Below are 21,348 nucleotides of genomic sequence, written 5' to 3' on the forward strand. Positions count from 1 at the left end.
TTCAGCCACTCCTTTTCAAATCACTAACACCGTCGATCCTATCGCCAACTGGTCAACTGTGTCTGGATAGGCTGGCGGCTCCGGATTGGCTATTTTCTCCGAACAACCCAACGGTCTATCACAGTTGGCTTGCATATGTGATATGAAGAAGCGAAGAAAGATCGGTGGGATTCTGATGTTGTACTACTTATGGCATTGCACTATACAGAGTCTGTTGATATATCCCAATACGATGCGGGGATTGATCATACCGTAGCATTGTAGATTACTAGTGCTGTGGACTATCTTGATCACATCCAAGTGTTTTGGATGTTTTGGACTATTATTCTGTGTTGCATACTTGAAGTAGTCGGTAAGTGAATGCTCATCAGACCCTTGACAGTTGTCTACACTACATGTAAACTAAATTCCAAGATATCACAATCATAACCATGGCTTGTTTCGTATCACCGCACAATTTACTGTCCAAGGTACTTGTATCTCAATGACTTATCGCCTGCTTTCAATCCACTGACCTTCACGGTCTGGTCATCTCCAGGGATAATATCCAACGCGCTATCACTGACAGTGACGCCTTCTCGCTCCTCAAAAACCAGGCACTTCACTGGCTTACGAGCGCTTATTCCTAGCACTTTCTCGTCAGCCGCGGCTCCCTCCTTCTCTCTCACTTCGAGTCCTCGATCACTGAAGTCTAGGTATTTGAATGGCTGCGGCCAGTCGACATCCCGCGCCACGAGCTTTCCATCGATCCACATGCGCGTGGCAAGGATATGAGGCTCGGGGTAGGCGGCATGGTCGATAACGCCGTCAAGAATGAGATTTGTTGTCCCGTTCGGAACGAGACGAACGTTGTCGTGCACGATACGCTCACGAACTTCCAGGCCGGTATCAACCGAAATAAACCGAAGCTCAATCAAAGCCACAGCCTCTTTCTGTAAACTGCTTACTGCCCATAACTCGAACTTGCTTTTCTTGGCGGGACGCGCGTGCGATATACTCCAGTCGTGATGTTCCCGCTGGACACCGACGGCGACTGGAGCAAGAATGCGCGCCATGGCGTAATACGCTGGCTTTGGTCGAAGGAAATAATCGACGATTGCCCACGAGATTGTAGGCCAGCAGTCGTCCAGTTGCCAGAGCAAGGCACCACCGCAGTGACGTTCATCCCCAAATTGGCGTCGCCAGGTCCGGTAGCCAAACATCATAGTCTCTTCTTGGACGACTTGTGTTAAGTAGATGTAGGTCTGTAAATAATTCAGTAGAGTAGTGAGAGATAATGCACCATGCTTACCTCCAAATCGGTCGCTGTCCTCAAATTTTCGACGAGATAAGTAGCTATACGGCGTTCGTGGCCGTCTGCTTTGTTGTGAAAGTCTATAACGTGAGATTGCGGGAACAAGTCTTTCTTATCCTCAACAAAATGTTCGATTGTTTCAAGATGTGGGAAGGCCTCCATGCCAAATTCACTGTTAAATCGACCTCCAATCGATCCAAAAATCTGGTATTTTTCTTGTGTGCCATGCCATACTAGTAGTTTCATTAGCCAGGGTTGATTTAATTGAAGCCAAGACAGCAAGGTTTTTCTTACCATTCCACTGGTGCAGATCGCCAACTGTTGGATCAGAGGTGATCTTTCCATCTCCCCACGGGCTTCCGGGGTGGTAAAAGACGCTGGGCGAATACTCCCTCACAATGGACGGCAGGATATGCTCATAGATATAGCGTGCCGGAAAGTCAGTCTTTAGCCAATGCTCCCGGTTCTTGTCCTCGTAGTTGTATGTTAGTCCCGATTGTTCCTGGACTTGATAGTCCTCGTTGTTCCCAGCATAGAGTGCAATGGACGGGTGATGTCGGAGTCGTTTGACATTATCGATTGCTTCTTGTTTGATAGACTCTAACATAGCTGGCCAAGCCGGATAGTTACCACAGCCAAACATGAAGTCCTGCCAGACCAGGACGCCTAAGTCATCGCATGCATCATAAAACGCATCATGCTCATAGATACCACCACCCCAGACACTAATATAAGTCAGGAATTCTTATCGTTAAAAAAAGGGGGATTATTCATACCGGATCATAACTTGATTTCCTGCAACCATCAGCTTAATCCAGTTCCGGTACTTTTCTGCACTGATACGAGTCAAAAAGTTATCTGCTGGGATCCAGCAGGAACCGCCGCAGAAAACGTCAACACCATTGATTCGAAAGAAAAATGATTTTCCATGTTTGTCGGGCTGTTGAATGACTTCTGCAGTACGTATTCCAATTTTCTTTGATAATTGATGTATTTCGGTGCCATTTTCAACCACTTTGACTGATAGCTGATATAGAGTCTGCTCGCCGTAGCCATTTGGCCACCAGAGCTTTGGCTGTTTCACTTTGAATGTCACTGCAACAGATCCGTCAGAGCCGATGGGAGCACTTTGCTGGTCAATTTCATTGCCGTCTAGAGAGAGACCAAAGACTGATATATGGCCATTCAATGCGTTGCTCGACTCGATCTTTGCATAGGTTTTGATTCGCGCAAGTTGGTGATCGTGTGACAATTCAAGTTCGGTCCAAAGGTCAGCTACTCTCGTACTATAAACCTCCAGACGCACATCCTTCCAAATTCCCGCTGTCATGAGAACTGGGCCCCAATCCCATCCCCAATGATACTGCGATTTCCTGACGCCCAGTCTAGCCATCTCGCCATTAAAACCAACCCACTTGTGGTTTGGATAGTGCTTTTGAATTTCCCGTGCTCTGAGCAAGGCAGAGTCAAAATGAATTTCAAGACTATGCTCCTGTGTCCCGGCCTCAAGAAGATTATTCGTCACATCTATCCGGTGGGATAGAAACATGTTGTCGCTCTCCAATATCACCTTGCCATTGAGATGGACAGTAGCAAAAGTATCGAGGCCATCAAAAACAAGATAGGCCTTGGCACCAGCTGGGGTTTCTGGTGTTTGTATGACGGTTTTATAGATCCATGCTTTCTCGCCAACCCACTCTGCATGTAGCTCATTGAAGCCGATGAAAGGGTCCGATAATCTATTACAATTAGCATTTCTATAGCGCACAAATGCATCTTTTCACATAATCTGAACGAACCTGCCATTCGCTATGAGATCTTGATGCACGACCGACGGTATTGACGGGACCGGGAGCCAGTCATTTGAAGCCGAATCATCGGCTTGCCTGAATTCCCAGTTGGAAGACAGTGATTGCTTGGAAAACAAGGTCATATTCTTGAAATGTACCTACAGTACAGACTCTTGTTAACCTCTCTAGATGTGAGTCGGTGTAATTTCTTTTTTCAAGTTCTAAAACTCTCAACAACATTTGGAGGATAAATAGGGCTCTTTATACGAATAGTTCATGCGTTCCTAGGCTTGCGGAATTCCGTCCGAAGCTAATGTGGAGACGCAGGGAACGTGTCCAGGAATCAAATTAAAGACAGTGGGATGTCTGTGCTAGAGATACACGCCATCAGCCTATCGTCGAAGCGGTGCGGATGGAGAAGGAGGGTCTCGGCGGAGTTGCGGGGGCAGCCTCATATCTCTAGTTTGGTGTTTCCGCATTTGGAACGGACACGGTCCGTTCCTGAATCACTTCGTTTCAGACTATGATACCGTGTCGGGATATTAACTTAAGTAAAGCAGAAGAGTTCACTTTCTTCTACGGTAATTTTGCCGAAACCTGTCGCACAAGTCGATCTGATGTCACATTGATAGTCTCAGCCCGGAATTTCAACCAAGAAGTGGGCACGTGATTTATGCCTCAGGCAGCAACACTTTGCCTGTCTGGGCTGATCCCAGGCAGGTGTTACCGTATCTGGATAGCAGCAACAATCAATTTGACTGTTATAAAACTCGCTGCTGGAGCGCAGCCTGTTCTCGCGCTGACATAAAATAGAACCGTTTTCACCTGGGGCTGTGAGGAGCAGGGCCAGCTGGGCAGGCGTATCACCAATCGCTTACACAAAGCCCCATGGCTTACTCCTGGGCAATGTGCTCTTTCTCATGATATTATTGATATTGGCGCCGGACTTTATCATTCATTTGCAATCCGAAAAAATGGCAAAGTATATGCTTGGGGATCAAATAATTTCGGGCAAACTGGAATTTTCAAAGGAGCTGGGCAGAGTGATGCTGGGGTCCTTTACCCCACTGAAGTTCAAACTCTGGGGAAACAATGGAGTATTACCACCGTATTTGGTGGGAAAGACCACAGTTTGGCGTTGACCGACCAGGGCCAATGTCTTACTTTGGGACGCATTGATAACAAAGCCCTCGGTATTCTTAGCAAGAAAATTCCATCATCTGACATCATATATGACACCTATGGAAAACCACTAATTCTTAAAGCTGCAACTCCCATAGCCGGCATTGATGACGAAATTGTTTTTGCGACTGCAGGGATGGATCACTCTATTGCTATTACCAAGGATGGAAAAGCTTACAGCTGGGGGTTCAATGCTCAACATCAGACTGGTCTTAGTCTCGGGGACGAGATTGAGGAGCCCACCCTCCTCCAAAATAAGCATGTCTCTGGGAAACATCTGGCCAGTTTCAGCCGCTGCTAGTGGGCGATTCAGCATCAGCATTGTGGCCGGTCTGTATGATCCCAACCAAACGGTATACATAATAAAGCTGCTAGCCCCTTAGGAATGATAAAGTAACATTTCCAATGTATAATTAAAACTGCATTCGCAATCGCCTCCAACTCATCCATGTGGAATAAGCAGGGTCCTCCATCTCGATCCAGTAAATAACGCGAGGGCAATGTTTTGACATGGCATATCAATTGATGTAGGCTCACCAAGAGTTTTTAGGGATATCACCAAGATATTTCATATTCTAGCACTATATATGTAATTAGCTATTGAAGAAGGCTGCTGCTAATGTCGGCAGTTCGGGGAGGCGGCGGAATTGACAGTGGCTGGCTTGGCATCAGTCTAACCGTTCTCGCCATCTTCAACCCTCGACTTTTCTCTTTACACAATCAATTCAACTCCCACCATGGCCCTCCGATTACCCAGACTTCATACACTCTTACGAACCAATTCCAGACACCTGCAGCCCCAACAACAGCGGCGATGGGCGCAGGTCCACGACGTGCGCTTTTTAGCGACGCATCGCGACCCCCAGCAGATCTTGGAGAAGTACCAGGATAAACTGAAGCAGAAAGCAAAGGAGTGAGCGGCCCCAAGCACTTGACCTGACTAGCTGGGAACTTGACCTGGCTAACTGGAACTGGTGGATTAAACGACTAACGCTATTTTGTGTAGAGAAGGACACGAATCTATAGAATCGCTGAAAGAAGCTTACAAGGAAAAAATCTCAAAGCATCGCAGCAGCGCCGCGACTGTTGTCACGCCTGAACCAGTACCAAATTTGTCCAGCAAGACATCCATTCCCCCCTCTCCTTCGCCTGTATCACAACAATCGCCACCCTCACCAATTGCGGCCGCCGCAAAAGCAGCCTCTGGACCCCCCGGCATAAAACCACTAAGTTCGATCCTCAACATCGACAAAATCCTCGCCCTCCCCGCCAAAGAAATTGAAACCCTCTGGCGTCTCCGCCACGCTCACAACCCGCACTCCATCTGCGCCGTCGTGCCCCTCGATACCTACCAGCGCATGGCCAACGTCGCCCGCTCAAACCCGCAGTTCATCCTTCCTCTCCCCCGCCAAGCGCCCGCCTCATCTACCGAGGGCCAACAGACCGCAGAAGAGTCGGCTGCGGTTGAGGGCGGCGCAGATATTCACTTTTTGCAATGGGCCTTCCACCCGCCTGCATCACCTCAGCCGTCTTCAACTTCGTCATCGTCGAACACGGTGAATACGCATGCCTCGACGATCGTTTTCACGCAGCTAGCCTCGTACAAACTGCACGGTTCCTATGCGCAACCACATACGACTATTACGCATCATCTGGATCTCGCGGATGATAAGGGTCTTGTGCTGATGCATGGACAGGTGATGCCGGACTCGGGGGTGTCAGTGTCGGAGGCTAGTTGGCTGGTGAGCTGTGTGCAGCGGTTTTATGACTATGACGGCGAGGGAAGTGGGCGGAAGGGCGAGCTATTGCGGATGTTTACGCGAGGGGATGTAGAAGGGTTCAAGGTGGAGGATCTGGTTGATGAGACGGAGAAGATCTCGTAGAAGCTGGCTCGGTTCGAGGGCTTGTAAGATGGTGATGTGGTTCTTGTAGAATAGTTGAATTATATTATATCATGTATACCAAAGTCAGTTACGAATAATAAAAACATCAAATCTCATTAACGACCATATCAATATGTACATAAACACGAAGAAAGTATAAAAAGTAATTCCAATGAAATGATATGGAATGAATGAAGTCGAGCCCCTAGAGAAGATCAGACATCCCAAAACTTGGTCTCGATAGTTTGTCTTTCGCAGGGTCTTGAAGGGGTATCTCTTATGTATAGGTAGGTGTAGGTATATAAAAATCAGTGAATCTAGCCTAGTCAAGAACCTCGTCAATCACGAAGGATTTGACGTAATCAAAATAATTCGGCTCGGCGACACTGTCGTTGTGGCCGCCATTGGGCAGCTCGCGCCAAATTTTTGTAGACGATTTGCACACTGCGTATAGTTGCGACATATGTGCGGGGCTATGGTTTTCTCAGATGAGCATATATAAACCAAGACAGAGGGATCACTTACGGAACCAGTTCATCCTTGAGTCCAGAGAGGAAAAGGATCGGGATCTTTTCGATTTTGGGTAGCACATCCTCGCTGCCCCAGTATTGGTGACAAAGGCGTGCAAGATAGCGGGCAGGCGGGAACACACTAACCTTGTCAGTTTCGAAGAAGCCAGAAAGTAAAGAGAGGGTTACTTACGAAGGAATGAGTTTGCGAATGCAAAGAAAAGTGTTCTCTAAAATGAGTCCGGCAATCACTCCCTTCTGTTGGTTCTTTGCAACAAGATTAATCGCCACAGCACCGCCTAGACTCTGTCCGTACACTACAATCTTCGTATCTCTCGTCTCGGCTCGATGGCGTAGATAATCGAGCGCGGTCTGTGCATCGGTATTGAGGCCCTTCTCATCTGGAGTTCCAGTCGACAGCCCGTAGCCCCGATACTCCAGCATGAACACATTGCAGTTCAATGTGCGCGTCAGAACTTTGGCGATGGGAATTCGATGCCCGATATTTCCGGCGTTCCCATGGAACATTAGTATAGTCACATTTTGGCTCCGCTCTTTCCGGGATGGACGGATGAAGAGCGCATGCAAGGACTCGCCGTCGGGAGTAGGGATCTGGAGATCCTCGTAATCGGAGATATCGAATGCAGATGGCTTGGGGACGTTGGTGCGAGCATCGACGGGGACAGTTCGTGGATAGATCAATTCACTGCGTGATATAATCAGTACTTGGAAGCAACTCTGTAGTTGAAGAATAGGCATACTTTTGTTTGAAATATAGCAGACTGCTAGCGATCACTGCAAGACCGGAGGACGCGAGGACGGGAAGGCGCAGGAACTGGATAGCGTTCCCGGCCATCGTTGTGATGCTCCATTGAGGCGATGGTGGCGGAGATTCAGACATAGTGGATAGAGAATAGTTGGATTTACTTCTTCAGAAGCTGGAGGCACTGCAGATAGCGGTCGTGGTCAGGCGCGTAGCATTGCGGGGTGTCGCATGCGCAATGTTGGTTCCCCCAGGATTGTCAAGGCACACACAGGGGCGCAGATATTTCCTCCAGAGATGAAGCGAGCGATGCAAACCAGTCAATGGCAGACAGGAACGGATTCTCGCAGCGAGGGCATAAAGATGAGTATCACAATATGCACCGAACAGCAGGACAACTGTACGACAAGGCTACCGTCCAAGCTAAAAGGGGACGCTGGGACGATAAGCGCACGCCCAACCGCAGGCCCAATCACAAGCTCCAGCTACCTGACCGCCTCGGAGCTACGCGTTAGTTGTCTGCCTCAGTTCGTCACCAGCTCGACTTCCCATCCTCAATCCAATCCTGCTACGCAACCACCGCCGACTTGTGCCTTGTACAACAGCTTATCCAGACGCAAAATACTACATACAGAGCGAGATCACGATGATCTCAAACACAGCGGGTTCGTTGGGCGAGGGTATGCTGTTCCGATGCTCATGCTAGTATCGAATGGAGCTAATGCGTTTGTTCTAGATGGCATCCACGTTGACATGAACCATTTGAAGAAGGGCGAAGTAAAGTGCGTTCTCCCTCCATAGCTATTTTACTTGAATATAACTGACTTCTGCTAGCCTGGGTACCTCGATGTAAGCACACCAAAGCGGTTGGCATTCGTGAATTGACAGAAGCAGCATGGCGATCAACTTCAAAGACGGCGTTATCCTCGGAGCCGACAGCCGGACGACGACCGGTGCATACATTGCGAATCGAGTCACAGACAAGCTGACACAAGTGCACGACACGATCTGGTGCTGTCGATCCGGGTCAGCGGCCGACACGCAGGCGGTGGCTGACATCGTCTCCTACCACCTCAATATGTACGGCATTGCCAATGAAGAGGCTCCCAGCACCCAGACCGCGGCTGCCCTGTTTCAGGAACTATGCTATGAGAACAAAGACATGCTTAGGTGGGTTCATGGTATCCTTCGGGTCAGGCAGAGCTAATGTGAGGAATGAGATAGTGCGGGTATCATCATTGCTGGCTACGACCGGCGACATGGCGGGCAGGTATACTCGATTCCTCTCGGCGGATCTCTCCACAAGCAAGCGTATGCAATTGGCGGGTCTGGGTCTACGTACATTTATGGATACTGCGATGCCAACTGGAAGGAGGGCATGACCGAGGAGGAGGGCGTCAGCTTTGTCAAGAGCGCGCTGGGCGAGGCGATCAAATGGGATGGCAGCTCTGGCGGTGTGATCCGACTGGTGGTGCTGACAGCCAAGGGCGCAGTACGACACTTGTATCTGCCGGACAATGGGTATAGCGGACCTGGGGCGGCGAGATAGGGTTGTTCATCATTGCAGCACTGATAAGTGGAGTTAATAAAAGAGATTGTCGTATCCGTGAGCATGTCTAAACTAAGCTATACAATATTAACATATTCTTATATATAGTATATATTCTATGTAGGATATAGAATATAGAAAGAATATAAATACACGATTAGTGCTGGCTGTAGGTACAAGATGATTGGCCGTCCCCGCGCGGAATCAGGACGATGGAGCCCACCACCTGCTCGGGCGGCGCAGTGTCATTCGCCAGGCCCGGCTGCTCCTGCCAGAACAGCAGTCGCCAGCTGCTGCCAGAGCCTAGGCCTGCTTCATGCTGCTATCTTGATCGCTTTTTTCTTTTCTCTCTTGATATCTCTGTCTCCTCCCTCTCTCTCTCTCTTTATGTCCCCTAATTAATGTGTCTTCTCTCTTGTGCCGTCCCGCCTGCCAGCCACGAGGAAGATCCGGCGCGATCCTGATAAGTCGCGGGATCTGCTCGATTCGTCGCACTCAATTCGATTCAGTCCAGTCCAGTTCACCGCTTTCTTCAGCTGCTCTTCAATTCTAGGCGAGTTTCAAGCATTGCATTTCCGCATCAACCGACCAGGCACTCTATACGATTCCCCCATTAGAATTATACACGATACCTTCCATCGAAAGCCAGCTGGGTCTGGTTGAGAGAAGCGGACTACCGGTGAGCTGCTACGTGCAGGAGTCGAGCGAGCATTCTATGACGACATCTAACACCTAGCAGTTTCGCATCTCGATCTAATTGCTGCGCCTGCATCGACATCGCCGGGCGGTTTCGGTCTGCGGCGTGATCGTCAATCATTGTCCTATCCCTGCCCCCGTGCTTCGTGGCGTCGTTGGGCGTGAACGCGGCCTGATTGACTTTCGACTATCGCTGGACTGATCGCCAGGGGAGGAGCGAGAGACTACGAGCAAGACTGATCTCCCTCCCGACAATGCACCGGGTTGCGTCGAGGTAGGCTTGTGAGTGCGACGTGAATCAACGTCGATAATAATAGCTGGCAATCCCAGCGCTGTGGGTTTTGGCTTGGCCCGCTGCCACTTTGACATTTGCCGCCCCCTCCTCCAAGCCCGACTGGGTAAGTCTCTACTCCCTATCTGGCAACCACCTCCAACTGCTCTGCTCTCCTTGTTTGCTTGCTTGCTCTCTGCCATAACTCCCTCCAAAAACCCCTCCTCAACTTCTTGTAGCTGCAGCATCATGGCGCTAGTCTGGTCTGCCTGACCGGGTCATCGGCGCTCCTTTTTGCCTTGCCATCGCTGCGTCATCTCCCCACTCCCTATCTCTTCCCCTCTGAGCCTGCCTGCCCCGCATCGCCTTGGCCAGCACCCAGCGCATGGATTGTTCTTGTTGAATCTGCGTATTGGAAGACTGACATTGGCATGGCGCATATCAGCTCTGTAGCCGCGCCGCATCATCAAGCCTACTGCCCTCCATTCAAACACACGATGCTAGGAGGCGTTGTTAATCGCGTCACAAACCCAGACTCCTCTCTTCGCTCAGCCTCTGCTCAGCATAACTATAGCCTTGGTAGCTCCGATAGCTCCAGAACAACGTCTACGCCGATCTCGTCTACGATTACGCCCTCTCTTTCGGCCCATACCCACACCCCCTCCTACTCGTCCCCGCATGATGTACCAGCATATGTGCAACCACACCCTAATCAGATTAATACCGATCACTCCTCACCGTTTTCGAGCACCAGCTCCGACGCAATGACGAGCTCTCACCGAATGCCCTCCTCTCAAACCGCTGACGCGAATTCTCCTTATCGTCCCTCAGACCTACAACAAGGAAATGTGCCGATGGGCCATTCAGCAGGCTTCCACATTCCATCCCCATCGTCTCCACGTCTCCAACCCACGATCTCATCTACCAAGTCCCTGGGAAGCTCAGTGGCAACGTCACCGAGCCGTATTAAAGTGCGTGATCTTTCACATATACAAAGCTTCGCCAGCGAAGAATTCCTAGCACAGTCTCAACGCGCGAGACAGCCCGGAAGGGAAACAACAGATGTCCCTCGCCAATACGAAATCAGCTCGATGCCGGTCACGGATATTATTGAAATGGTGGCCGGCTTGTTGACCAAGATTACGGCCACCAATGACCTGCAGCATGAACATATCCATCGACACATTCCTCCACTAGAGGGTACAACGAACCTAAGCGCACAAGCCAGCAGCGTCCTGGCCTTCCACGGGAAGAACGTACCATCAATTACCATTCTCAGCTATCTCACTCGCATTCACAAGTATTGTCCAACCACATACGAAGTGTTTCTAAGCTTACTAGTCTACTTTGACCGCATGACGGAAATGGTCAATCGGCGGCCTATCCAGCGCAGACGGAATCGAATAGACTCGGCTTCAGCAATGTCGCTTGACGCACGCTCTCGCTCGCGGTCAGGGACAGCTCAGCATTCTCACATTACGGTTGTCACACCTCCGTCGTCGAGCGGAATAGCAGCGCAGGAACCAAAGTCCCCAGAATCATCCATCACATCCTCCTTACAACTGGACGACGACGATGAAGACCACTTTGCCAACTTTTTCATCGTTGATAGTTTTAATATCCACCGGCTAGTCATCGCCGGAGTCACCTGTGCGAGTAAATTCTTTTCCGACGTTTTCTACACCAACTCGCGCTATGCAAAGGTATTCTATTTCTCCTCAGTTCGATGGTTTAGCTAATGTTAGATGTTACTAGGTCGGCGGTCTTCCACTAGTGGAATTAAATCATTTAGAGTTGCAATTCCTCCTGCTCAACGACTTCCGATTATCCATCACGGTTGAAGAACTTGACGCATACGGGACGATGCTCGTCGAATTCTACGCGCGCGAAGTTGTTGCCCAGCAGCAGCAACAAGCAGCATTGGCAGCAGCGAGCATAAGCCAGCCAATATCAATGGAACACGCGAGTCGCGATCAGCGCCATTACCACGGCCACCATCGCGAAGGATCTGAATATGGACCGATGCGCACTCCTCCTTGAACTCCTGCATCATTTGCATCATTTTATTTCGGACCGGTTTTTTTTCCATCATTATTTCATATCATATGGATCGCACAACATATAGAAGGAAGGACATGGACTCATCATTTATCTCTGACTTGCAAACTGTGTGGCGAACGGTCTTTGGCCTTTAGGTATCTGGTTATTGGTTTACCGGCGTGTTATTATTTATTTTAATTCTTTTCGTTCGTTCGTATAATTCATCAGCTATCAAGTCGCTATTGATATCTATATCAGATATCGGGCTTCATGATGCTTATAGAATACATATTCAATCATTTATTGCGGATGGGAACATGGTAGAAAAATGTAGTACTCCTCGAAATGACTCGGTAATGAACCGAAAAGGAGTTTAAATGTAACAAAGGAGGTTTGGCTGGAGCTGTTGGAGCGAATAGCACCCGGTCTTATCAGATTGCGTAAACTGCAGCCGACTGCTTTACCCCTACCTCTAACAGCCCCCGGTGACTACTAACTCCTACTACCAACCGTGGGAAGACTTTGCCGGAAATACATATACCAATTTTGCACCAGCAACGTCAAAGTCTTATTAGATCACAGGTTGTGGATAGTTCGATCGATCAAATGTGTATACATTTAGATGAAGGAGCAGGTATTAGATACATAAGCCGCGCCTCTCCGCGTAATACAGTACACCACCATAACACCGATCCTCACTTCGTTTCATCTATTGTAAGCGACTTCGGGTTGGAGACTACTAAAAGGCCGTCGGCGGTTAGTGAATATTCGCTTGTTAGGAAATGGAGACAGTTTACCATTGTCAAAAAAAAAAGAGAAAGAGTGCGAGTAAGTGGTTTGGAAAGGGGTGTAAGGTGTGGTAGCTGACGGTTAGTAAATGGGGCTGGGATGGTCGCGGAAGAGGAGCGTACCGTTTAAAGATATGGTACAAGACGAGAGGAAAATAAGATGTGAAGAAGAAACGGACACAGAATAGGGGGCAGGGCTGAGCAGAGCTATCACTTCTCCAAGACCCTCGGTATACGAAAGTCTTGATGAAATAATAGAGATCTGAGATAGATGGCAGCAAGGAAAAACAAAGGAAACAAGAAAAGAGCGCACGACAATAGCAAAACAGTGGTATAAGTTTACGATGCAAGAGCGACGGGGAAAAGTAGCAAGATGGGCAGATTCGATGGGTATAAGATATAGAACGCGAGCGGAGGGAAGGGGGGGATGGGCAGATGGGTGGGCAGGGGAGAAAGCAGCGCGGAAAGCAGAAGTAATAACAAATAAGCAATGTAATGGATAAGCATGCGGTCGCACGAGGTGACGGGGAAGAAAAGCAGTGGGCAGATGGGCATAATATACGAAGCACGAGCGTAGGAAAGGGAAGATGGGCACACAGGTAGGGTAGGGGAAGCGAAGTTCCCAACAAACGAAACAAACGAAACAAGCAGGACAAGCAGAGCAAAAGCAAAACAAAATCAGGGCAAAAGCAGAACAGCAAGCAATTTTTTGGTGATTGTTTTGTGTTTTCAAGTTTTTTTGGTGTTTTATGGTTTTCAGGGAGAGCAAAGCAATGCAGAAAAGCAAGAAGCAGAAGCAGAAGCAGAAGCAGAAGCAGAAGCAGAAGCAGAAGCAGAAGCAGAAGCAGAAGCAGAAGCAGAAGCAAAAGCAGAAGCAGAAGCAGAAGCAAAAGCAGAAGCAAAGAACGGGGAAGGAGGAAGGGAACTTCAATAGAGACGAGAAAACCAGCGGTGAGGATCTCAAACCCATCGAAAGAAGATACAAGTACAGAAGCGGATCAGAGACACCACCAACCACGTTCGCGTTTCCACTCACGGGTCTCGCTCCAGGCGCGTAGTAGCACGTCGTGATCATTCCACAAGTAAACTCCACTCAGATGGTAGGCACTTGCAAGCTTCACAATGCTCCCCCAGGAGCAGCCATGCTTGCAGGGCGGCATCTTTGTATGGTAATGCAAAGAGCTATGATCATGTCCCCACATGGTCATGTACTTCTCGGTCTCTCCGTCAGCATCGGGGGTGTCCAGGGGGGTAACCCGCCAGCCTTGTAGCCTACCCATCATCCACAAGCCGCCGTCATTGAAGACGTGCTTTTTGCGGTCGATCCAGTAGTCGACATCGTGGGAGACGGCATCACCGAACCTAACACTCTTCTTCGCTCTGACCTTGTCTGGCCGGGACCGTACAAGGATGCTTCGAAGGGAGCTGGCACTACGGCGAGCGTCATCACCACGCGCCAAGGTGGCAGGGGACGCGTCTTGAGCAAAGTGGACTTTCCTACAGGTAGCAGGTATGCCTACTGCTCGTGTCGGGGGAACGGAACGCTTGCATGGGGAAGGCAGCGCGGGCTCAGCGAGCGCTGCGTCAAAGGAGGGGATAGGGGAAGCAACAAATCCGTACTTGCGCGGGGCAGCAGGCAGGAGACGCTGGGGACGGGGAAGGGGAAGGGGAATACGGGATGGGGGAGGGGAAAAGGGGGGAAGCCGACGGTTAATGAAGGCGCGACGAACACCAGTCTTGGAGACCGAGGGCGAGCACCAGACAGTGTAGCGGAGGGGAGACGCAGGGGGAGAGGGGGGACAGGGGGCAGGACGGACGAGGGCAGGGAAGGGGATGGCAGAGACGCAGGCATCTCGAAAGGCAACTCGACGAGGAGCGCCGGGGATGGCAGGGAGGAGAGAAGCTGGACGAGGAAGAGGAGGAGGAGGGCGAGACACTGTGGTCTTGTGGAACTGGACAGGTCCTCGCGGCATCGTCACAAAGGCAGACGCACGCGTGAGACCAATAAGACCGCCAGAGGCGACAAAGGGGATGCCGGGGATGAGGGGATAGCGAGCCATGAGAACAGAGGAGGAGAGCAGAGAGCAGAGCAGAGGAGCGGAGCAGAGGAGCGGGAGGGGTGAAGGAGAAAGAAGAGAGAGGGGGAAGCAGAGGGAGCACAGCAGGAGGCCGTCTTTTTATACGCTGCGACAACGTCATTACAGAGAAAGGCTTCCATGGCACGGGCAGCGCTGGGGCCAGGGCCAGGCCAGGGCGTGCGCCAGGGCAGCCGCGAGACGCATACAAACAGAGTTCGATCCAGAGTCTGTGGTGGAGCAGAGACAGGCATGTAGGCGCAGGCAGCCACGGACAGAGGCGTACAGGCAGGTATATTGCACTCCAGATACATAGACAGCTACAGACAGGTACATCACAGAACTAGACTCTACTTCCAGTAGACGCGGCCCTCCATCAGCCGCCGCGCCGTGCGGAACACCGTCGACGACCGCAGCTGGCCCGCCGCATCGTAGACCGCGCCGACGACGAGCCTGCCGCTGGGATGGCCCACGACCAGCTCGGTCTTGGGGCCAGTCGGCCTGCCCAGGCACTGCTGCACCACAGAGCCGTCCAGTTGCGCCGCCGCCGACACACATAGGCTCGACGTGATGGGTAGCGCCTTGTGCGGCTGCCCCGTCGAGATGGCCCTGACCACCACGTCCACCGAGTCCCCTGCCAGACGCTCGCCCGACACCAGCGCGTGCGACGTCGGCGTCGACACGAAGCAGATCTTGGGGATGGACGGCGGCACCTCGTCCACCGTCGGCGCCATGCCCATAGCCACGGCAGCCGTGGCGCGAAGAGACTCCAACCGTGCCAACAGATCGCCCCGTCGCTCGGTCTCCTCAGGCAGCAAGGCCCCGTCCACCGCAAGATCATCCGCCTTGACAAACACGCACGGATTTCCTGCGTCGATGCACGTTACATCTAGCCCCTCGATCCGATCAACCACATTCCCTGTCGGCAGCAACTTGCCGGTCTTCGATCCGCTCGGGTCGATAAAGTCGAGCTGGATCTTCGCGCCCGTCCCAGCTACCCCGTCAATCGCAAAGTCGCCGTCATATACTGCCTCCTCCCCACCAGGGACAACAGGGAAGGTGGCGTGGATGATCTTCTTCGTGTTGGTGTTGTACAGGCTGACCGTGGTTTCAGAGCCGGTAATGCCACGAATCAAGCCAGAGTCCACGGCAAACGGGCCGATTGCGCTGGACATATTCCCACAGTTGCCAGCATAGTCGATGCGGTCGTCCTTCACACCCACCTGCACAAAGGTGAAGTCGATGTCCACATCGCGGCGCTCCGACGCGCCGACCACGCAGATCTTCGAGAGACTGGAGATGCCGCCGCCCATGCCATCGAGCTGTCTGCCATGCGGATCAGGCGAGCCGATGGTGCCGAGGAAGATCGCCCGCCATTCTGCTGGATTGGCAGGTAGGTCCTTTTTGTGGAAGATCAGCGCTCGTGATGTACCGCCGCGGTAGTATGCGGCTGCAATGCTCTTCTGGCGCGCCGAGAAGGCTCTTGTTTGGCGGTGAAACTACTAGTGCTCAGTCTGATGTCGTGGGTTGGGGCGATGTGATGAAGAACCTACTATGCTGGCTACTATATTCTGGGCCTTCATCATCTAGACCATGCTTATATACAATGATGTACAGAACCGCAGGAATATATCAACACATGTCGTTACAATAAACTAATTGTGACTCGGAGCCGGGAATGCTCCGGTTATTTTAGTCCGCCGTAATTTTTGGGCGGAGGCGCTTACCGTCGTATCATCGTCGATCAATAATTACTCCACCTGACCCGTCAAGACTCGATAGTGGTACAGTACAAGACCCATGGCAGACATATGAATATTAATTGATGCTTCAAATGTTACATAGATAGTCACAGGGGAGATCGTGGGTGCCTGTCCTGGTCTAGTTCGTGCGGCTTGCCGCTCTTATGAGCGGTGAGCCTGTCGCTGGGGGAGGCATCTAGGCGGTTAAGGTGCAGCCTGGGAGGGAGTGGTGATGTTTGTGTGGCTCGTTGTGATTGGCCATTCTTGCGAGGTGTTGGTAAAATTTGTCTATTAGCATTTTCTGTCTCGTCATGGCTGTGTTGTAGGTAGTAAGGGGGTAAACATATATCTTTCGATTCTATATAACAAATTACTTGGGGCAGGCACCCATGATCTCACTCGTGGCTATCTATGGTGTGTATTGCCTGTGGATGGACGCTTCCAGACTTAGCAAAAAGTGTCATCTATACTGTAACTTTGATTTATACTTGAAAATCTACAATAGTGATTTAAAGATTGTAGAGTATTGTATTGTCAAAAAGTAGTCAACGATTCTTCTGAGATCGGAGGTCACTCAGGGTATTCTATTAACAGATAAAGGAGATCATAAGGCAATGGACAATAAAAGCTACTTATCACCATGATAATAGTAAAAGAGTAAGTCATGTGCTATGGTATAAGAGCTGGAATCAGCATTGTTTCTATAATTGGTAATTCTACTAAATATACAAAACGCAATGTGCCATCAGGAATGAAGTTGGACACTGCAATACTGGGTTCTGATTTTCCGTAACTTAGAACGTCAGCTACATACCGCATTTAATGAGCAAATACACTTGGTAGAACTATTTCTCCGCACAAGTTGTTACCTAAACGCTGACATCGATAACCAGTAGATTTCACGATAATAGCTCAGCTGTGCGTGGAGGGGGCAAGTAATATGCTGAACTCACTCGGACACCGCTCACTTGCATACCCCTGATTCGGAGGCCGCTCGCGGGGGGTACTTCAGCCGTTGGTGAGCCCCCACTCTAGTTGTCACTGGCTGTGTCGAGGGATGATACGATAATGTGAATCACATAGACGTTTCTTAAAAGTAACTAGTAACGATATACTCAGGTTTCTAAAGAGATTTAAGTAATTATAAAATATAACTAAAATAAGAAAGATATCTTAAAATATCAAATTATAAAATGGTGCGGAATCAATCAATCCATTGTATCCTATCTCAGAGCACTTGGTGAGCTCCCTGGTAATCTCATCTCAGACTAATATTCGTGTGCGTGTGAGTACAAAGTGGCTCGGTTATGACAACGTAAGATAGATTATTACACAGTGACCCTGAATACTAGTTGACCATTTGCTGCTTCTAGGCGACTCGACATCAGGAGTCGGGCTCAGAGGTTAATCACAGACGATGAGGGGGGTGGTATACTGTTGACGAGGCTCTCATGATTGTAGGCTATTATCAGTTATCAGTATTGAAGTAATAGACGCATACTTATCTTCAGACAAAGATCGTCATCTCGTGCAAGTCCACCATACACACGATTGACAGGTAGTCCAGCCAGAGCTGATCTTCAAATGTTGAAGAAAGTTCTGTCGGTATTCCACTGGAGGCAGGATGAGGAGGGCCATTGCTAAACGCGATGACCAGCTGGTTAGGGCCGGCACATGCATATGACGTGCCTTAGGACGCAATGAGAGCTTGGGGCTAGATGTACTGAACATGCGAGATGGAAGCCTGATGCTAAGGCAATCTGTGTAGGTGTCCGTGGATAGTGATTGTTGATCCTGGTGTTGGAGTCGCGTTGCCCTGTGCATCGCTGAACCAAGACTGCAGTCATCGAGCATCTAATGACTACTAGAGTAATAACAGTGTAAGGATATTATCAACTTAGATCGCACTTATTTGCAGCGTTGTCGCCAGTTTAGTGGCTTCCTGGCCGTGCTGCCATCGTCCCTTCCTCGTAACCAGCTCAAGACCTTCCAACTACTTTGTCTATACCGTTAGTTGCTCAGTATCTGGCCGCTCCTCTTTCCAAGCTCTTTACTTTTCCCTTCTCACACTTTTTTAAAGATATGCTACTGTCTTCTCCCCTCTTACCAAGTGGTGATTCACGGCGTGTTCGTACATGGAATTGTCACCTCAGGCAATCACTCACATGCACATAGTATGGGTATAAACCAAGCTCATAGCCACCTTCCTCGATTGCCCCCGCAAAGCAGGCCGTTGATTCTGTTGATTCACCAACAATCAAAAAGAAAGAACCTCAAGCTGAATGCAATCGCTCGGCTCTCGAATACAAGAACGATTGCTTACCGACGAAGCAGGCAATAGAAGTAGAACTGAAAATAGTCTGCGGGCCCGGGGTGTGGAAGCATACCAGCTGTCCAGCTCATCGCATGATAAGTGTGCTGAGTATAGTTCCTCGAGTATCTCCAATCTCTTCTCCACACTAAGAAAGATACGAGACTAACCATGGCTCATCGATATACCTTCGCAGGCCGTTCAGCCCAGGAAACTCCAGGTCAACTAGTCAAGGATGATATTTTAGATATGGATCTTGTGGTTGGGGGAGTGATCGGGTCTGGCCCCAAGAATACAAAGAAAGATATGTTCAGTATATCGAATATCATGTCAAAGTGCATCTATGCCGTCATCAATATCATTATCGTTACGCATATATAGTAAACATCTCGACTACCCCGAACCAAAGCAGCTACGTAAAGCCCCTATCATCTAGGATTCATGTACTCCCAGCAACATCCAATGGTATTTATCCTCCAACCGTTTTATCGATTTTCCTTTTTTTCGCCAGTAACAAAATTCCGAACGCTGTGCTGATAATGGTAAAATAAAAGTAAAATCAAACGCAAGTGTTGAAAAGTTAATCGATTCGTGGAGGACTCCGGGAATGGCGGTCAGATGGGCTAGAACTATGCCTGCGAAATTTAGTAAACACTGAAAAGAAAGGGGAAAGGAACCTTACGATCGTCTTCGAACACCCTCCTTCCTAAAACCTTCGACAATCTTGAGCATTTCTCTCCGTCCCGCCGACGCGTCAACGCGCTTCCCGGCCAAGCTCATGCTGACCTTTTGATGCGAATTCGCGCGCAGCAATCGCTCGAGCAGCAGATACCGCATATTCAAGCACACAAAGACGCCGCAGTCGCTGCTATTCTCTTGCATCGGCGAGTCCTCCAAATTCACGAATCTGATTCCGCGGTTCAACAAAGAGCTCAGCTTCATCGTGATCGTATAAGCTTCCATCCTGTTCCCTGGGGGGAGCGAATCGTAGTGGAAAGCAATGCAGTCGACGATCGAAACGAGCAGTAGCGACCAGTGTGTTCCGCCCTCGGCTTCGGTGACATTCCGGCAGTCGTTGATTGGGAGGAAGACGTGTGTGGTTTTGCTGAAGTTCGGGAGTGCGTCGCGGAGGGTGCGGGGATCGGGGGTTTGTAGGAGCATGAAAGACATGCTCGGGCGGAGGAGGACGATGTTTGAGTGTTCGTATTTCGATAAGAATTCGTGCTCAAGGTACCTGGTGGAATTGTTAGGAGGGTAGAATACCAAGCAACTCATACATTACGCACTCTTCCCAGAACGAAATAACCTGTACATTTTAGCATAATTCTACCCTCACAAGCCCAGTATGTTCATACATTATCTGTAAGCCAATCGTTTTTTAACGTTTGAATATCCTCCCGCATCACTGGAGGAGTCAGTAAGAAATACCAGCGTATGCTTAGTACGTACATCGTATATCGTAATCTAACATCAAGACGGTCAGCGAACCTCATACAGACGAATGCAACCGTTAATACTTACAACTAAGATATGCATCATCAGGATGTAACTGCGACCACATAATCAGCACACCAGAGTCCAGATAGGGGAGCTACGGTCTCGGCAACACACCGTCTCCCCAAACTTCCCCATCATCCGTTTATGCAATTTCCCAAGCCCACCTTCGCGCATCTTATCGCAATCCTCGTGTTATGTCGCCGACAAGAAAATCGCGCTCTGGAGTCCTTACAATGACGTCCGCCGTGTGACGTCTCTGGATGTTGAACCGAGGTGTGCCGGTAACCTTATCCAGCTATCCCTGTGATTACCATCAAGCGTCAGCCACCGTGCCCAAGCATTATAATGTCTATAAACCAATGCACCCACCGACTCACTAGTTATTAAAAGCAAACCCAGCAAAAAGTCAACACCAATGTATTCCTGCTGTGGGTGATCTCAGAGCAAGCACTAAGCCTGGAGATCGGCGCTGGCACCGCGGGGTGAGAACCTTGGTGTGATGCGGAAGTATGCGGAAGTATGGGAGGAACCGCGGGACACGGGGAATCTCTGGATATTTGGTCGGTGCGGTGAGAGAATGAACCCGAGTATGTAGATATATATACGCTGTAGAGTGAAATGCAGAGAAAGAAGGGGATGTCTAGGGTCTGATAAGCAACGTCATACAACTGCTAGTGAGTCAGTGCAAGCTAGTAGACGAATCAGGGTACACCCGACCGAAAAGAACGTCGCAGTCGGTGCAGATCAACGAGGGCAGAACTCAGCTGATCGGGAGTAGAGCGAGTGCAGTGTTCAACAATCAAATAATGTTAGGAATGAAGAAGAATAGATGTAAATTGTATGTAAGAGCGAGGCGGCTCCTTTTGGGTGGTTGACCTCTTTCGCCCGCGACGTCACCACGTGTGGCTGATCGACGGCGTGGCTGATCAGGGCAGGATAGGCTGGATAAACGGTGGCT

The 21,348-nt window shown here is 49.9% G+C and overlaps 10 protein-coding genes across 10 annotated transcripts; 4 read left to right on the forward strand and 6 right to left on the reverse strand.

The window, feature by feature from the left end:
• Positions 1-458: 458 nt before the first annotated feature.
• BGW36DRAFT_393693 (putative beta-mannosidase B) lies at positions 459-3,227 on the reverse strand (the record flags this gene model as incomplete). Its single annotated transcript, XM_046217834.1, has 5 exons — positions 459-1,244; positions 1,292-1,527; positions 1,589-2,019; positions 2,071-3,033; positions 3,094-3,227. 5 exons carry the CDS (start codon positions 3,225-3,227, stop codon positions 459-461), a joined length of 2,550 nt encoding a protein of 849 aa, XP_046076336.1.
• A 530-nt stretch (positions 3,228-3,757) lies between these two features.
• BGW36DRAFT_443451 (regulator of chromosome condensation 1/beta-lactamase-inhibitor protein II) lies at positions 3,758-4,843 on the forward strand (the record flags this gene model as incomplete). Its single annotated transcript, XM_046221613.1, has 2 exons — positions 3,758-3,804; positions 3,898-4,843. The coding sequence occupies 2 exons, from the start codon at positions 3,758-3,760 to the stop codon at positions 4,565-4,567; spliced, it is 717 nt and encodes a 238-aa protein (XP_046076337.1). The 3' UTR covers positions 4,568-4,843.
• A 121-nt stretch (positions 4,844-4,964) lies between these two features.
• BGW36DRAFT_457626 (ATP11 protein-domain-containing protein) lies at positions 4,965-6,273 on the forward strand. The gene is made up of 2 exons (XM_046221980.1): positions 4,965-5,179; positions 5,273-6,273. The coding sequence occupies exons 1-2, from the start codon at positions 5,004-5,006 to the stop codon at positions 6,147-6,149; spliced, it is 1,053 nt and encodes a 350-aa protein (XP_046076338.1). The 5' UTR covers positions 4,965-5,003; the 3' UTR covers positions 6,150-6,273.
• On the reverse strand, positions 6,240-7,821 carry BGW36DRAFT_312377 (BEM46 family protein). Its single transcript, XM_046212500.1, has 4 exons — positions 7,420-7,821; positions 6,852-7,364; positions 6,675-6,800; positions 6,240-6,622 (listed from the first exon to the last, which is right to left on the reverse strand). The coding sequence occupies exons 1-4, from the start codon at positions 7,557-7,559 to the stop codon at positions 6,472-6,474; spliced, it is 930 nt and encodes a 309-aa protein (XP_046076339.1). The 5' UTR covers positions 7,560-7,821; the 3' UTR covers positions 6,240-6,471.
• A 127-nt stretch (positions 7,822-7,948) lies between these two features.
• BGW36DRAFT_369156 (putative proteasome component Pre3) lies at positions 7,949-9,066 on the forward strand. Its single transcript, XM_046215093.1, has 5 exons — positions 7,949-8,101; positions 8,158-8,203; positions 8,256-8,270; positions 8,316-8,591; positions 8,646-9,066. The coding sequence occupies exons 1-5, from the start codon at positions 8,068-8,070 to the stop codon at positions 8,968-8,970; spliced, it is 696 nt and encodes a 231-aa protein (XP_046076340.1). The 5' UTR covers positions 7,949-8,067; the 3' UTR covers positions 8,971-9,066.
• Positions 9,067-10,434: 1,368 nt separating this feature from the next.
• Positions 10,435-11,977, forward strand: BGW36DRAFT_287172 (cyclin-domain-containing protein; the record flags this gene model as incomplete). The annotated part of the gene is made up of 2 exons (XM_046210485.1): positions 10,435-11,640; positions 11,693-11,977. The coding sequence occupies 2 exons, from the start codon at positions 10,435-10,437 to the stop codon at positions 11,975-11,977; spliced, it is 1,491 nt and encodes a 496-aa protein (XP_046076341.1).
• A 1,121-nt stretch (positions 11,978-13,098) lies between these two features.
• On the reverse strand, positions 13,099-13,634 carry BGW36DRAFT_369159 (uncharacterized protein). Its single transcript, XM_046215094.1, has one exon. The coding sequence runs from the start codon at positions 13,318-13,320 to the stop codon at positions 13,105-13,107; it is 216 nt and encodes a 71-aa protein (XP_046076342.1). The 5' UTR covers positions 13,321-13,634; the 3' UTR covers positions 13,099-13,104.
• BGW36DRAFT_369160 (uncharacterized protein) lies at positions 13,596-15,108 on the reverse strand. The gene has a single exon (XM_046215095.1). The coding sequence runs from the start codon at positions 14,823-14,825 to the stop codon at positions 13,764-13,766; it is 1,062 nt and encodes a 353-aa protein (XP_046076343.1). The 5' UTR covers positions 14,826-15,108; the 3' UTR covers positions 13,596-13,763.
• On the reverse strand, positions 15,090-16,416 carry BGW36DRAFT_369161 (DUF453 domain protein). The gene has a single exon (XM_046215096.1). The coding sequence runs from the start codon at positions 16,151-16,153 to the stop codon at positions 15,191-15,193; it is 963 nt and encodes a 320-aa protein (XP_046076344.1). The 5' UTR covers positions 16,154-16,416; the 3' UTR covers positions 15,090-15,190.
• Positions 16,417-19,507: 3,091 nt separating this feature from the next.
• Positions 19,508-20,886, reverse strand: BGW36DRAFT_85512 (Ulp1 protease family protein). Its single transcript, XM_046222645.1, has 7 exons — positions 20,768-20,886; positions 20,505-20,691; positions 20,415-20,442; positions 20,343-20,357; positions 20,249-20,298; positions 20,180-20,199; positions 19,508-20,127 (listed from the first exon to the last, which is right to left on the reverse strand). The coding sequence occupies exons 2-7, from the start codon at positions 20,562-20,564 to the stop codon at positions 19,572-19,574; spliced, it is 729 nt and encodes a 242-aa protein (XP_046076345.1). The 5' UTR covers positions 20,565-20,691; positions 20,768-20,886; the 3' UTR covers positions 19,508-19,571.
• Between the last annotated feature and the right edge of the window lie 462 nt (positions 20,887-21,348).

Source organism: Talaromyces proteolyticus, assembly GCF_021365285.1.
Source record: "Talaromyces proteolyticus strain PMI_201 chromosome Unknown BGW36scaffold_2, whole genome shotgun sequence".
NCBI lineage: Eukaryota > Fungi > Ascomycota > Eurotiomycetes > Eurotiales > Trichocomaceae > Talaromyces > Talaromyces proteolyticus.

Excerpts from the sequence above, each read along its gene's own strand:
- BGW36DRAFT_457626 (XM_046221980.1), top strand. The coding sequence starts at position 5,004 with ATGGCCCTCCGATTACCCAGACTTCATACACTCTTACGAACCAATTCC. Across the intron at positions 5,180-5,272 it reads CTGAAGCAGAAAGCAAAGGA|AGAAGGACACGAATCTATAG; the intron begins GTGAGCGGCCCC and ends TATTTTGTGTAG.
- BGW36DRAFT_312377 (XM_046212500.1), bottom strand. The coding sequence starts at position 7,559 with ATGTCTGAATCTCCGCCACCATCGCCTCAATGGAGCATCACAACGATG. Across the intron at positions 7,365-7,419 it reads CTGCTATATTTCAAACAAAA|TGAATTGATCTATCCACGAA; the intron begins GTATGCCTATTC and ends TATATCACGCAG. Across the intron at positions 6,801-6,851 it reads ATTCGCAAACTCATTCCTTC|TGTGTTCCCGCCTGCCCGCT; the intron begins GTAAGTAACCCT and ends TGACAAGGTTAG.
- BGW36DRAFT_369156 (XM_046215093.1), top strand. The coding sequence starts at position 8,068 with ATGATCTCAAACACAGCGGGTTCGTTGGGCGAGG. Across the intron at positions 8,102-8,157 it reads AGCGGGTTCGTTGGGCGAGG|ATGGCATCCACGTTGACATG; the intron begins GTATGCTGTTCC and ends CGTTTGTTCTAG. Across the intron at positions 8,592-8,645 it reads GAGAACAAAGACATGCTTAG|TGCGGGTATCATCATTGCTG; the intron begins GTGGGTTCATGG and ends GGAATGAGATAG.
- BGW36DRAFT_369159 (XM_046215094.1), bottom strand. The coding sequence starts at position 13,320 with ATGCCCATCTGCCCACTGCTTTTCTTCCCCGTCACCTCGTGCGACCGC.
- BGW36DRAFT_369160 (XM_046215095.1), bottom strand. The coding sequence starts at position 14,825 with ATGGCTCGCTATCCCCTCATCCCCGGCATCCCCTTTGTCGCCTCTGGC.
- BGW36DRAFT_369161 (XM_046215096.1), bottom strand. The coding sequence starts at position 16,153 with ATGGGCGGCGGCATCTCCAGTCTCTCGAAGATCTGCGTGGTCGGCGCG.
- BGW36DRAFT_85512 (XM_046222645.1), bottom strand. The coding sequence starts at position 20,564 with ATGCGCGAAGGTGGGCTTGGGAAATTGCATAAACGGATGATGGGGAAG. Across the intron at positions 20,443-20,504 it reads TGGGGAAGTTTGGGGAGACG|TTACATCCTGATGATGCATA; the intron begins GTGTGTTGCCGA and ends ATGTGGTCGCAG. Across the intron at positions 20,200-20,248 it reads ACGATTGGCTTACAGATAAT|GTTATTTCGTTCTGGGAAGA; the intron begins GTATGAACATAC and ends TAAAATGTACAG.